The sequence below is a fragment of the Anser anser genome (genome assembly GCF_964211835.1).
Source record: "Anser anser genome assembly, chromosome: 3".
Classification (NCBI taxonomy): domain Eukaryota; kingdom Metazoa; phylum Chordata; class Aves; order Anseriformes; family Anatidae; genus Anser; species Anser anser.
In genome coordinates, this window is record NC_139722.1 from 120,838,138 (window position 1) to 120,850,483 (window position 12,346).

A 12,346-nucleotide genomic window follows, 5' to 3' on the forward strand; every position below is an offset into this window, starting at 1 on the left:
AGAAAACGTTTCTGAGGGAGCTGGTTATACTGGAAGGTGTCATGTCATTTTCCTTTGCTCAGATCCTTGCTCGTCTTTAGGCACCTGGTAGCCTCACTGCATTCAGTGGGACTGCTCTCGTGCTTGCAAGCAGATTAGGAGTTGAGAGCTATAAGCACTGCGTTTATTGCTTGTGAGGGAAATACCGTATCTCCCGTATAACATGCAGTCTTGTAGCAGAGCTTCCATGTTTTCCTCAACTGCCTAGTTAACCTCAGAACATGTATTTTTAAAAATACTTACTATGTTCAGACTTCTTTCCACTTTTCTCCTCCTCCTACATCCACTCTGCTTTGGGAGATGATAGATCCTTGTGCTGCCTGTTCATACCATTTCATATCTGTATTCTGTGAGCGGCGTGTTTGTGGCAAGGGAAAAACTAAACTTTTCTAGCAAGGTTTCCAAAGTCTGAAGAGTCAAATTGTGAAGGTAATCAGGCTGATATAACTACCACTAGTTTCTTTACAAGATGCATGGAGAGTCTGTAATCTAATCACTTCTCTTTCTTGATGAAAATGAGCAAAATCCTTAGAAAAGCATGTATTTTCTGCTGTGCAGGTTACATGTATTAGAGAAGTGTTGCATGAAAAAGGTGTGCTCCAATATTGAAGGCGGAAGGAGTTTATTCTCCAGAAAAGAACGTGCAGAAAAAGTAAATGAGAAAATGAACATGGTAACTTTTTGTGGTGTGTCGCTGTCAAGGAATAGATAAACCATAATAAAACTATGAACGTAATAAATTTTTCCTTGAAACTTTAAATAGTTCTTTATTGCTTCTTTAAGAATCCCATAAAATTTTCTATTAGAGAAACAGCTCTAATTTTTAGAAATCTCTTTACCTGAAGTGATCTGATTAAAAGATAAAATAATTAAAAAATAGCTATCTACGAAGCTCTTCTGGCTTCCCTGAAGGAAAATAGATACCTTTCAAGCTTGCGACTTGAGGAGATGTGGTATCTTCAGTCAGCACCCAGTGACTCGGCCCTCATCTAGGCTTCAGAAATTTGCTTGAAGACTTTAGTGATGCCTCCTGCCTGAAAAGGAGCCTGCTTCTCTTTGAGACCCAGTTCAAGATTTCCCATGCCTGAGGCAAGTGTTACATGTCACTTCCTTGGCTTGTTAGTCATTTCTCTGTAGTTCTCTGGGGATGCCTTCCTTTATTTCAGTGCCCCTGCAGCAACCTCAACCTAATAATAAAATGTGGCTTAATAAGAAATGTTAGTGATGTGCAATTTCTGTTTTGCTTACTGGAAAACCCTTTATCCAGGAAATCCAGGGCTTTTCCTATAGTTTAATGTTAAATATTAGAGCACTCCTAGCTCTGTTTGCCACTCAGAGGACAGTGGAAGAATTGAAGACTTTCAGTTCTGAATGTAAATCTTTTTTGGATAAAATTTTGTTAGTCCGGTATTATGTTTTGCAGTGAGGCTGATCCAGTCGTGGTTTTTGTCGTGTTCCCATCCAAAGGGACGTATCTGTGCTTTGCTTGTGCGGTACACCAGCAGAGATGACTGTATCAGCTTTCATGGAATTGGGTTATTGGGGTGTACACTAAAAACAGCCCAAGTGTGGCAAGGGGTCTGGGTTTCCAGAAGCTGAGAGCTTTAGCTCATCTTAGATTTCTGTGCCCCTGTATTTAGTCCAATTCCAAAACTATGGAACCAAGATTAATTTTAAAATGCCCACTGGAAATATTTCTGCATCTTTTCATGTTTTGATTTGTATTGCATGTTTTCTAAGGGTCATGTTTTTTCAAGCTTCTGCTTTGAATTGAGTGTGAAGTGTGGTTAAACATACTGTGGATTTATGTGGCCGTTGATAGTGTTACATCCTTTGCCATGCTACCTACTTTGGTTTGAAAGTTGTGTGGAAGACCAGACTGAAACTCCCTCTTATTTAGTCTTTAAGATTAAGTCTTCTCAATTTAAGAGCAAACAAGTTTTGTGTGCTGAAAAGCTGCCCGATTAAATTATTTGACAAATCAAAAACAAACAACCTCCCCAAAACATCTCTTGCTGCTCAATGAAGAGAGAAATAGAGAATCTTTTGTGGCTTGTGCTTTCCTGCATCCAAAAAGAATAATCCAAAAGACAGATTAGGGTTTCTTTATCTCTTGCCTTGGCCACTTGCCAGGAACAATGGTCAGAGAAAGGTGGAGAGCATTACTTGGGTCAAGGAGGTCACTCGGTGTGTGTTTCCTGGGCAGCCACACAATGAAGACCGGGCTTGGCAGAGCTCCTCTGTTGCTACAGCAAAATGGAGTTTGCTGTGGTGCGATGAGGACAAAATATCTGCTTGGGGCAACGTGCTTTCATTTTCTGTCCTGTTTTCCTAGTTATTGTAAGGTCTTTGTTTGGATAGATGGCTTGCAGAGGTGAACAGGGATAGCAATTAAGCATTTCTGCTGCTACTGTTAGAAGTCCAGATTCAAGAAGAAAAAAGAAGCAAGTCATGGATGTTGTAATTTCATGTGAAGTCACGTCGTGTGCCTTTCAAGTTCATTCGTATTGCATCGCATTATGAATATCCCAAGTGGAGCCGTTGCGTTTCAGTTTTACATGTAGGCAATTATTTCCATAGAAGTGGTGGGGCCGTCTGTCTAGTCGCTGCTTTGACATCTGTCATCATAGTGCTAAATTGCTTTGTAAAACTATTACTTTGGGATATAATGTAGTGTCTCTTAATTGCACCTTTTCTCTTGCCTGAACAGAGCCTCCCGTTGTCTCGGTGGCTAATGGGGAGGCTGCGATGGCAGCTGGGAGCACACCAATGGCAGGGGAGCTCACTGGGATTGCACGGGCACACCATGGCCTTCTCTTTAATGATGACTACGAGTGCCAGAAATCTTGGGTTTCAACTTGCAGGACCTAATTCTCCGTCCGGCTGTTGAGGCAGTGGTATAACCACTGTGAACAAGCCCTCTGTGTTTTCAGCGTCCCACGGAGGCTGAGCCATCGCGCTCTGCTAAACGCCGGCTGTTGAGCACTGGCTGCTGTGGCTCCCAAAGGACCTCACCCTTGGCCTCTCCCTTGGGGATTATTGTTTTCTGTCTGTCTCTGCCGTCTCGTACTTAAAATACACACCTAGCCTGCAAAGAAATATACCAGTTAATCATTTAGCAGTAAACATTCTTTACCTTTTCTTGGGCAGACAATGCCATTTAGGTGAAAAATGGCTTAGATGTTTTACACAAATGGCTTTTAGATATCATAGCTTTTGCATCTAATGAAACATTGTTTGGTTCATCCAAAACACCTATTTAAACACAGGAGGAAGCTGTGAAGGGGACAGAGTTCAGGCTGAGCTGTGCTTATTGATTCAAGCCTAAAAACTGAGGCAGTTGCTTTAAATGCTGATGAATGCAACTTTTCTCTGTGTATAAGTGATGTGCTTTTACAAAATTTTTGATGATTGCAATAGCTAGAAAGGTGAGAAGATACAAAGCAAATACTTCATAACTGGAGAGCTGTGTCATATGTCAAGTGTAGCATTGTGTGATCTACAAAAGATGTTTTCTTGCTTGTAAACTATTCAGCTCAGCTAATCAAGTTTTGGAGGCATGTATTAGTAAATAAATTAGGCAGAGGCCCTGGGGGATTCATTTAGGTTGAACTTAAATTAGCAGTTGCTTACTACATGTCAAAACCACACATTTTATGTGTGAGTGCACGTAACTGGCAAGAGAAAATGAACAAGCCAAGCAAACATGTATACCAAAGCACGAGGCTACATGTGCTCTTCAAGAGCAGGGATAGTGGGCACAAGAGAACTCCTGGAGGTAATTCCACCTCCTATCAGTTGAACCCTAGCTACGTTTTCAGGACTAATATGGTGAGTGCTTATTGAGTAAATCTACTGAAAAGATTTACAAGTGGAGCCCTAAGTTTTCTGACGTTTTGTTCGATTTATTTTTTTATTCAACAGCACACAGTGCACTTCTTAAAAATCCCCTGGCTCAGGCTATGAGGGGCAGGGGACAGCCTTGTTATGCAGTTGCAAGATGGGCTGATTACAGCTGTGAGTGCAGGAATGGGATGAAGGAGGGAAACATGAGTGACAATAGCCTTGGTCTGCTGGCTTGTAAATGCTGTGAATGGGCTGCCCTTGCTTCTGTGAGGGAAGACCTGAGAGAAACTTCCTTGTACTTTTTCATTTGTTTGAAAAAAAAAATAAATTAGTATTCTAATATTTTTGCTATTTAGTGTCACTTCTATGGAGAATAATGGAAGTGTAAGTGACATCAGTGTCCTCTGTGGTGTCTGTGAATCACAGCTGCATCTTCATGCTTTTGCAGCGGGAAGGTTGTTTTTCCTCTTGGCCCACACTGTTCTGCCCATTTTCTGAAGCACTGTGGATACACAATTGTGAGGAAAACAGCAAGTTAAGATTTATGGACTGATTTATTTAAAGAAGAAGGCCAGAGAAAACAAGCCTCACTGGTCATTTTACATGTGGGCCTTATATGATAAGGCAGACGTGGTCTCATTTTCACTGGCCTGAATAGGAATTTGAGGGAAGAGTCACTGTGCTTGCGAAATGTTGATTAAATGCATAAACTACATTTATTTTCACTAATGGCTAAGTATGGACAGGGATATTTTAAATGCCAAAGTGCTTGTTATACCTCAAGGTTAGTTAATGGCTTGCACAAGATGCCTGCTTTCATTATAGTGCTTCAGAGAAAAACGAGAAGAAAAACTGAATGAAAACAAGCCTAGCTGATGCATAGCCTGTGCTCATTCAAATCGATGTGTCAATGCTATGTGTCCTCTGTTTGGCTGCCAGAATTTCTAACCATAAGTCTGAAACTCAAACAATGGGGGGAAAAAAAGAGCAGCAGATCCAGTAAGATCTCCATGGATCAGCCACATGTTGCAACGCAAACCTTAGAGATACCAGTGTAAAACTAAATTGTCACCCCTAATGGAGCTCTAAAACATGTCTGTAGAGCATAGGTCTGTGCCAATGCTTTCTCAGCCACCTTTATCTCTTTCTGGAAGTGTTTCTGGAGGAAAATTAACTCCTTCCCTATTATGAACATCACTTTAATACTGAGTAGTTTCATTACCATTAAAAGCACTTTGATCCATTGTTGTGGCCTGAATCCCAGATGAAAATACACCTACCTCTGGGGCTCTTCACCTCTATGTACTCTTAAAAATGAGGGCAAACGTATCTGTTGTGTATGTACGGTGAAAGTGATTTAGGAAGGCAGGGACTGCAGCTTTCTTATTGAAGTTCTCAGCTTGAAGACTGACTATGGTAAATCAGAAGCTTCAAAGCAATGTGGGCCCCTCCATTTGGCATAAAAATGAGAATGTTACAAATGGTGAGTGTGGCATTCTCTGAGATCTGGCTGTACCTAATTTTACTCTGTTACCTGTTTTTTGAAAAAAAGAAAAAGCATCTGGAGACATGTTGGGGAACTCTCTCTGTATCCCTTGCTATTGTTTCACCTCCTTAAAGAACACCCTGAGGGCAAAGGGAGTTCAGGAGCTCCAAGGAAGAGCCAGTGCTGCTTGGTAGCAGGCATCTCTACCAGCCTTTTCCAACCAAAACAAGTCTTTTGGGTGTTTCTCTGAATTTCCTTGAGTTTGAGAATTTTTGGGCAATGGGACCACTTCTCTGTCATGTTGTTAGACATCTGTGAGCACATTGGCTTAAACTTCTCATCGTGCTCATCCCTGTCATTGGTGCTCTTGTTTGTTTTTTCCCCTGGTTTCCATTATTTTTGGGTAAAAGTCATCTCTGTGCAAGATCCCCATCCAAGTCCTCTGCTATCACTGGAGTCTGACCCAGAAGTCGCACTTGTTTCAGAAGGGCTGTGGGCTTCTCTAGTGTGGATGCCTGTTTGGCCATGGGTAGACTGATGTGGGAGTCCTTCAAATAGTGCTTGTGTCCCACCAGCAGTGCCATGGGTTTACATTTGAGGCCGGCTGCTGTTGCAGGTGGCTGAAGTAGCAGGGCAGCAGTTTACAGCTTTGTCAGGGATACCGGTTAGTTTTTTCAGGGATAAATGTCTGTAAACCTCCTCATCATGTCCTTCAGCTCTGCAGCATCTGAATTTCACCAGCTTTTTGTGCAGCTGGATAAGCATGAGAGCAGAAACAAAACTTTCTTGTGACAGACACGCTGGAAGATTGACACAGTCTTCGTAGCTATATTAAAAATAAACGGCTCTGCTTCAGCCTGTGAAGTCTGATCCTTATATATTAACTTCTTGGGCTGGGGGTGGTGTGGAATCGGTTTTATTTTCTGGTTTGTTTGCTTTATGCCTGTATAATCTCAAAGGATTTTGCTTGGCTTCAAGCCTTAACATATTGGGGAATAGCTTCAGCAGAATAATAGTTCAGGCAATGTATGGATATGCAGATTTTATTGACAAAGTACAACAATAAAATCTTTACTCTCCTGTTCATCTGCTGACCAAGAAACAGAATGTCATGTTATTAATGCTGCTCTGCTTGTAAAATCTTACTGTCATGTATTTCTGAATAAGAATGCATTTAAGAAAAGCAATTTTTGACAATGAATTCTTAAACAATTATGGTATTTTTGATGGATTATAAACCAACTTATAACCATCTTCAGTGTTCTGTCCAAAGAGGCACCTATTCTCAGCTTGTAGAAATTAACACACACAAGTCAATAATTATATTAAAAGTTACCGATTTATATGAAGTATCTGGTGCAGTGATAGAGAGTTGGTAATGAGGTACCTTGAAAATGCTAAATCGGGAAATTCTGGAAAAAAATACAAGAAATATTTCCCACTGTTGAGAAGAGAATTTTTAAAGCTAATGTTTAACAACAGAGGATGAAAGAAACGGAGTCTAACATTAAATGAGTGAAGAAAACTGCCAGTGAGGGTTGAGGAGGTGTATAGAAAGACTCCAGCAAGAATTTGGTCCTTGGGCTGTTCCTCAAATCACGCATCTTGTTGGTTAGTAACTAATTGTTAATTTAAGCTATTAGGCTTCAGCTTTTGAGCAGCTATACTTTGAAATGCAGAAAGAGGGAATTGTTCTGTGACTCTTTGTTCATCTTTTACGCTGGGCTGTTAAGTTAGTTTTATAGTCATTCCTTTATTTGCTTGTTGGCTAGTAGGTGTTATGAATTTAAAATGCATCGCAGTACCTCTGATCTTAGTGTCTATAAACACAAAATGGCCTTGATTGAGGTCAGATGTACTGGTATATTCCTTCCCTGTGCTCAATAACTGCAGCTTGCCTCTTTCAAAAACAAATAATAAAGAAAAATGTGTCAAGAGATGCTTTTTCTTTTTCTGAAGTTGCTAGCAGCCAAGTGCTAATGCTTCCAAATGAAAACCTTCCCTGGAAAGTTTCAACCTGAAGCAAACTGCTGTACTTACAGTTTACAGACACCTGAAATTATGGTCTTTCCTAATGGAAGTGCTCATATAACCTTATCTCTGTAAGCAGAAGCAAATTTCAAACTAGCTGTGCTGTTTCTTTCTTTCTCTTCCTAGGTCATAATAGTACTCAGTTTATTGTAGTAGCTAAAATGTATTTGTGAAATAACTTTTCTGAACTCCTGGGTAAAACCACTCTACTTGTTTCCATCACCTGCTTGCTTTCCCATCATCAGCAAACCAAGACTGAACACCTAGTTCTTGTTTCAGTTGCCTGAAATGCTGTGGGGAGGGTTTGCTGTAGTTATTGTACAGCAGCTGCGACGCTCAACAGAAATTGTCCAATCTATCCGTCTTGTTCCCACAACTGGAGAAAATTACTGTGATCGAAATGAAAAGAAGAGTAGTTAACCTTTTTTATTTACTTCTTGGTATGGTGGGTTTTCACAGTACTTAGGAACTTTAGTTTCAGGTTTCTATCACAGCCAGTTCCTCTGTGTTTCTGGGCACTGGGATGCTCTTAGATGCACAGAGTTCTGAAAGAAAAGCTCAGTATTAAGCAGAAAACTACTGTGAAGGTACTTTCTATGCCAGAGGCATTGCAAGATGGTGGCCACCAAGATGTTTCTCTTTTCCGGAGTGAATTCACGAGAGAAAAGCAGAGGGTTCTTTAAAACACATAGAAAGCTATTGGGAGGTATGTGAAGAAACTTGGAAGGGTCAGAGGGACTGGATAGTTATGTGCGTTATACGGCTATCCAATATTTTTGGCTAACGTCAAGAAAGTTTTGGAAATGTTCAAAACGTTGTTTCAGTACATAAGCTGCCTTTTAAGTTGTAGAGACCAGGATTTGGCAGATGATGTCTGACTGGAATAATAACAAATATGAAGACAACTGACATTTTAACGTTTGGCCAGTTTCACAAATGGTTTGGTATAGATTGGAGGGGAATAATCAAAGGCTGCTTGGACAAACAATACTGGTGTGAATTCTGTAGGATCTGCCAGCAAACTAAATTATTCTGGGGTGTAACAACAGCAGATGTTGCTTGGAAGTCTGTCATGTATGGGACAAACACAACATAACCAAAGGGGACTGGTGGTGCCTGAATTGTACAGCATTGACTGAATCCCTTTTCGAGGCAATGTTACAAAAAAAGGGTGCCATTGTTTATTGCTGCTGGATGTTGTAGGGGATGATAAAGGGAAAGTGGCAGGAAGGATGTACCTGCCACCATAACTCACTGCAGCATGTTTGCATGTGGTATAGAAGAATGATGTTGGAAAAGTAAATGTGCTTACTAGTCAGCAAGTCTGCGTGTGTGTGTGGGGAAATAATTTTTCATGATACCTTTTAGTTTGTATGTTTCTCTGTTTTTTTTACCCTAGGCTTTTTACTTCATTTCTCTTGCAGCACTTTAAAGACACTGATTGATTGCAACATCTGATTTCAGTGCATCCAGAGGCATCATACCTGAGATACTCCCTGACTGTTCTTTCTCTTTTTGTTCATTAAAATTCTTCAAACAGAATAAGATACTCTTGTTTTATTGCACAGTGTCTCCATCTGGTCTGATGTGAGAGGAAAGCAGATTCTTTGAATAACTAGCGCATTCATAGGTCCCAACTTCTACTTCTCTTCAAATGGGTGCAGAGGAAAGGTTTCAAACATTAGACAAAAACTGAATCCCTGTGTATCGCTGCTTATATGCCAAGGTTTTGTGGTGAGCTTTCCTGATGAGTGGGACATGAGGGGTGAGGGCAACTGTTTCAGACTTGTGACCTATCCTGTGTGTGGATTGTGGTACACATGCAACAAACATTTAGTATGTTTTTATTGGTTTTTCCTTTAGCCCAAATGTAATCTTGCTTCAAAATTTGGCACTTACAGTTTCTCACTTTGATTTAATTTGTGCAAGTGTAGCTTATTATATGCTTACCAGTTAAAGACATTTTCTTAGAATATTGCTCCTACATTTACATCTACATACATACCAGAATGGACTGACTTGCAATGTAGTAGTTCTGTGGAGTCACGAGTGAAGTAATAAACCATCTTAAGAACCATAATTAATAGTTATGCCTTTTTTTTTTTTACCATTTCTTGCAGATGTGATCCATACTGTTGGGCCAATCGCAAGAGGATATCTTACTGACACTCATAAAGAAAACTTGGCAAATTGCTATAAATCCTCTCTGAAACTGGCAAAAGAAAACAACATCAGATCACTTGTAAGTATGCAAGCATGTCATTTTTGGGAGGGTTTTATTTACTTGTTATAGAGTAATTATTGATATAATAATAGGCTTCCAGAAGAAATTCCTGCTTGCATGTGATATTGAAAAGCAAGAAATTATATATTTGGCCAAAATAATTGCTACACAAAGAAAAAGGCTATTCTATAAAAGAGTAAGAAAAACTGGCCTTGTAGTGTACAACAAGTATAGATGTGCAAACCTCTCTCCCATTAAGGTAAGTAGCTGTTCCCGTTGTTCGTTTCATACTCTATAATTTACTAAAGATGACCTAAGAAGTTGCCGGTCAAGTGTCTAACTGTATGCAGTGCTGCCTCAACAGCTGAGTGATTAATTGTTGTTTATTCTGTCTGTTAATGTACCTTCCTAAAAATAAGTATATTGGCCAAGTGGCAGGGTTTTATAGCATCACCTTGCTGAAATAAATCATCATAGGTTTAAAATAGCTTCTTATATAATTTTGCTTTTAATTGCGAAGGTTCTTTGATTGCTTCAAGTGCACATTACACTTCTGTACCTCAAAAAGCCAAATTTTCAAAGACCAAACACGCAAGTGAGTAGTTCAGTGTGTAGAGGACCAAATGTATGCATGTGGCTCTGCTCAGGTGCGTGTGAAGCAGAGGTGGCCTTAGCAGGGATTAATGGGGAGGTGGTGGAAGGGGGCAAAGTGCTGTAGCCTTCATGTGGGTCCCCGTGCCATAGTGTGTGCATCCCCCAGCCTGTCCCATGCCCCATGCAGGGGGTGTCCATGCAGAGGCATGGCAAATGTAGATGCACAGTTGCCAAACCTGGCACACCATGAGCTCTGGCCACACGTTATTTGGGTGAAATAAAATCCCTGCATGGAGGGGACTCTCACTGTCATAAACAGTCAAGAATCCTTCTTTAGCTATCTTCTCTCATTGCAATGATTAAATATCATGTTGCCCTTAACTAAAGGGTACAGAGAAAGGCTGTAAAGAAACCATTTCTCAATAAATGACCAGCTAGGGGAAGTGGGAGATTATTACTGCAAGATTTGGGAAGGAGTAGGTGGATGCAATCTGGTGGAAAAAGTCAAACCAAAATTATTCCAACTGTGTAAGAAAGGAAAACACTGTTTCTGTAACTGTTTCAAGTACAGTAGCATGCTATACTATGGCTTGATAAAATTTTGTTTGTCAAAAAAAAATTAGCTGCGAAGTGATCCAGCTTGAAAGTAACATAGACAGTTAAATGTCTACATGTATGCTAATTCCGTCCCCTAATTCTGCAGCTAATTCCCCATTTGTTATGGAAATTATAGTGCAATCTGAGCTTTATGAGGTGGAATTTTAGAACAGTTAAAAAATACTCTTTAGCTAAGTGGACTTTGCTGTTGATAATGTATTCTGTCTCTGTATGTAATTATGGTAGTGATGTACAGCTTATTTCCTGAAGATTGGGCTTTGCTCAGAAAGGAAGATAAGTCCAGGGTTCTATGCATTCATTTGATGTTGATCTAGTGATACGGTGTTTTGATTTTTCTGCAGCGGCACAAATACCAGGCACTCAAGTTCAGATTACTTGCGGAAAAGAATTTTATCAAGCAATGCATCATTAGGTTAATTTAGCTGAACTCTACTACCTGTCAAATCTGCTGCCAAGAGTGAATTATGTTTATGTGATAGCATGTATGTTTCTTGCAACTTGGAATGTAAACTATATCTAAAAAATGTTAATTGGACAAATGGTGATATAATAGGGTGAAATATCCTGTAAGGGAAAGCTATTGACATATAAAAGTTAGTACATTATAATAATTTAATAATATTAAATAATATAACGATATAATATAAAAAATATAACACAATTTCCTAAACTGGAAAACAAAAGTTTTTTGAGGTGAGGGACATGTGAGACGTAAGGATTTTAGCCCAATTTAGATGTGGCCTACTGAGCCAAAGCAGTTAAGTATTTCTTACTTCTTTTCTGGAGCAAACTGTGCTCTTCACGCTCTTCCTGCTAATAAAATCCTCTCTATACTTATCAATATTTTGCCCAATGAGCCCTATCTTTGTCATTATCCAGCCACTAAAGAAAGCTGATATCAAATAGAGTTATTAATTGATTATGATTGTATTTTTCTTTTAACACTATGTACGTAAATTAGAATGGAAAACAGTATCTGGGGATGTTCTGAATTTTCTCCAGGACTGTTTAAACACACGGGCATTTCTTTCTTCTGCTGTGATTGACATTGGAGGCAGTAAGGTCTCTGTGCTGTTGTACCCACATGCACCGTTGTTCCTGCCTTCAGGCTCTGGGCATTTACATGCTGCTTTCGGGCCATTCAGATTAGTGAGGTGGGGGGAGAGATTAAATGATGTGAGTAAAGAAAAATAATGAAACTAAAAAGAAAAAAGAAAACGGCACCGGGCATTGGTCAATGCCTAGTAATGCTCCTATCTGTAGGGATTTTGTAATTTTAGGACATTATGTGTGGTAGCTTTGTATGTAACATGGAATAATAAGGAATGGTCCTACTCAAGCCTTTTCAAGGGTTTCACTAAAAACTAGCTTGATATTCCAGTACGAAAAAATGACCATGGGAGAAATCATCCACGGATTATTTCCTTGCTGGTTAGGAGCTGTTGACTGTGCACCTGCTTGAGATAAAAATAAAAAAAATAAAATACACAACACCCAGAGTTTCAGGA

At 39.7% G+C, this 12,346-nt stretch overlaps 1 protein-coding gene across 9 annotated transcripts in view; it reads left to right on the forward strand.

The window, feature by feature from the left end:
• The window catches only part of MACROD2 (mono-ADP ribosylhydrolase 2), an 859,998-nt gene that overhangs the window by 489,042 nt on the left and 358,610 nt on the right, over window positions 1-12,346 (forward strand). For all 9 annotated transcript variants that reach the window (XM_083829142.1, XM_083829141.1, XM_083829148.1 and 6 more), the window contains one exon: window positions 9,523-9,644. In XM_083829142.1, the coding sequence (XP_083685268.1) occupies window positions 9,523-9,644 (122 nt within the window). The remainder of the gene's footprint in view (window positions 1-9,522; window positions 9,645-12,346) is intronic.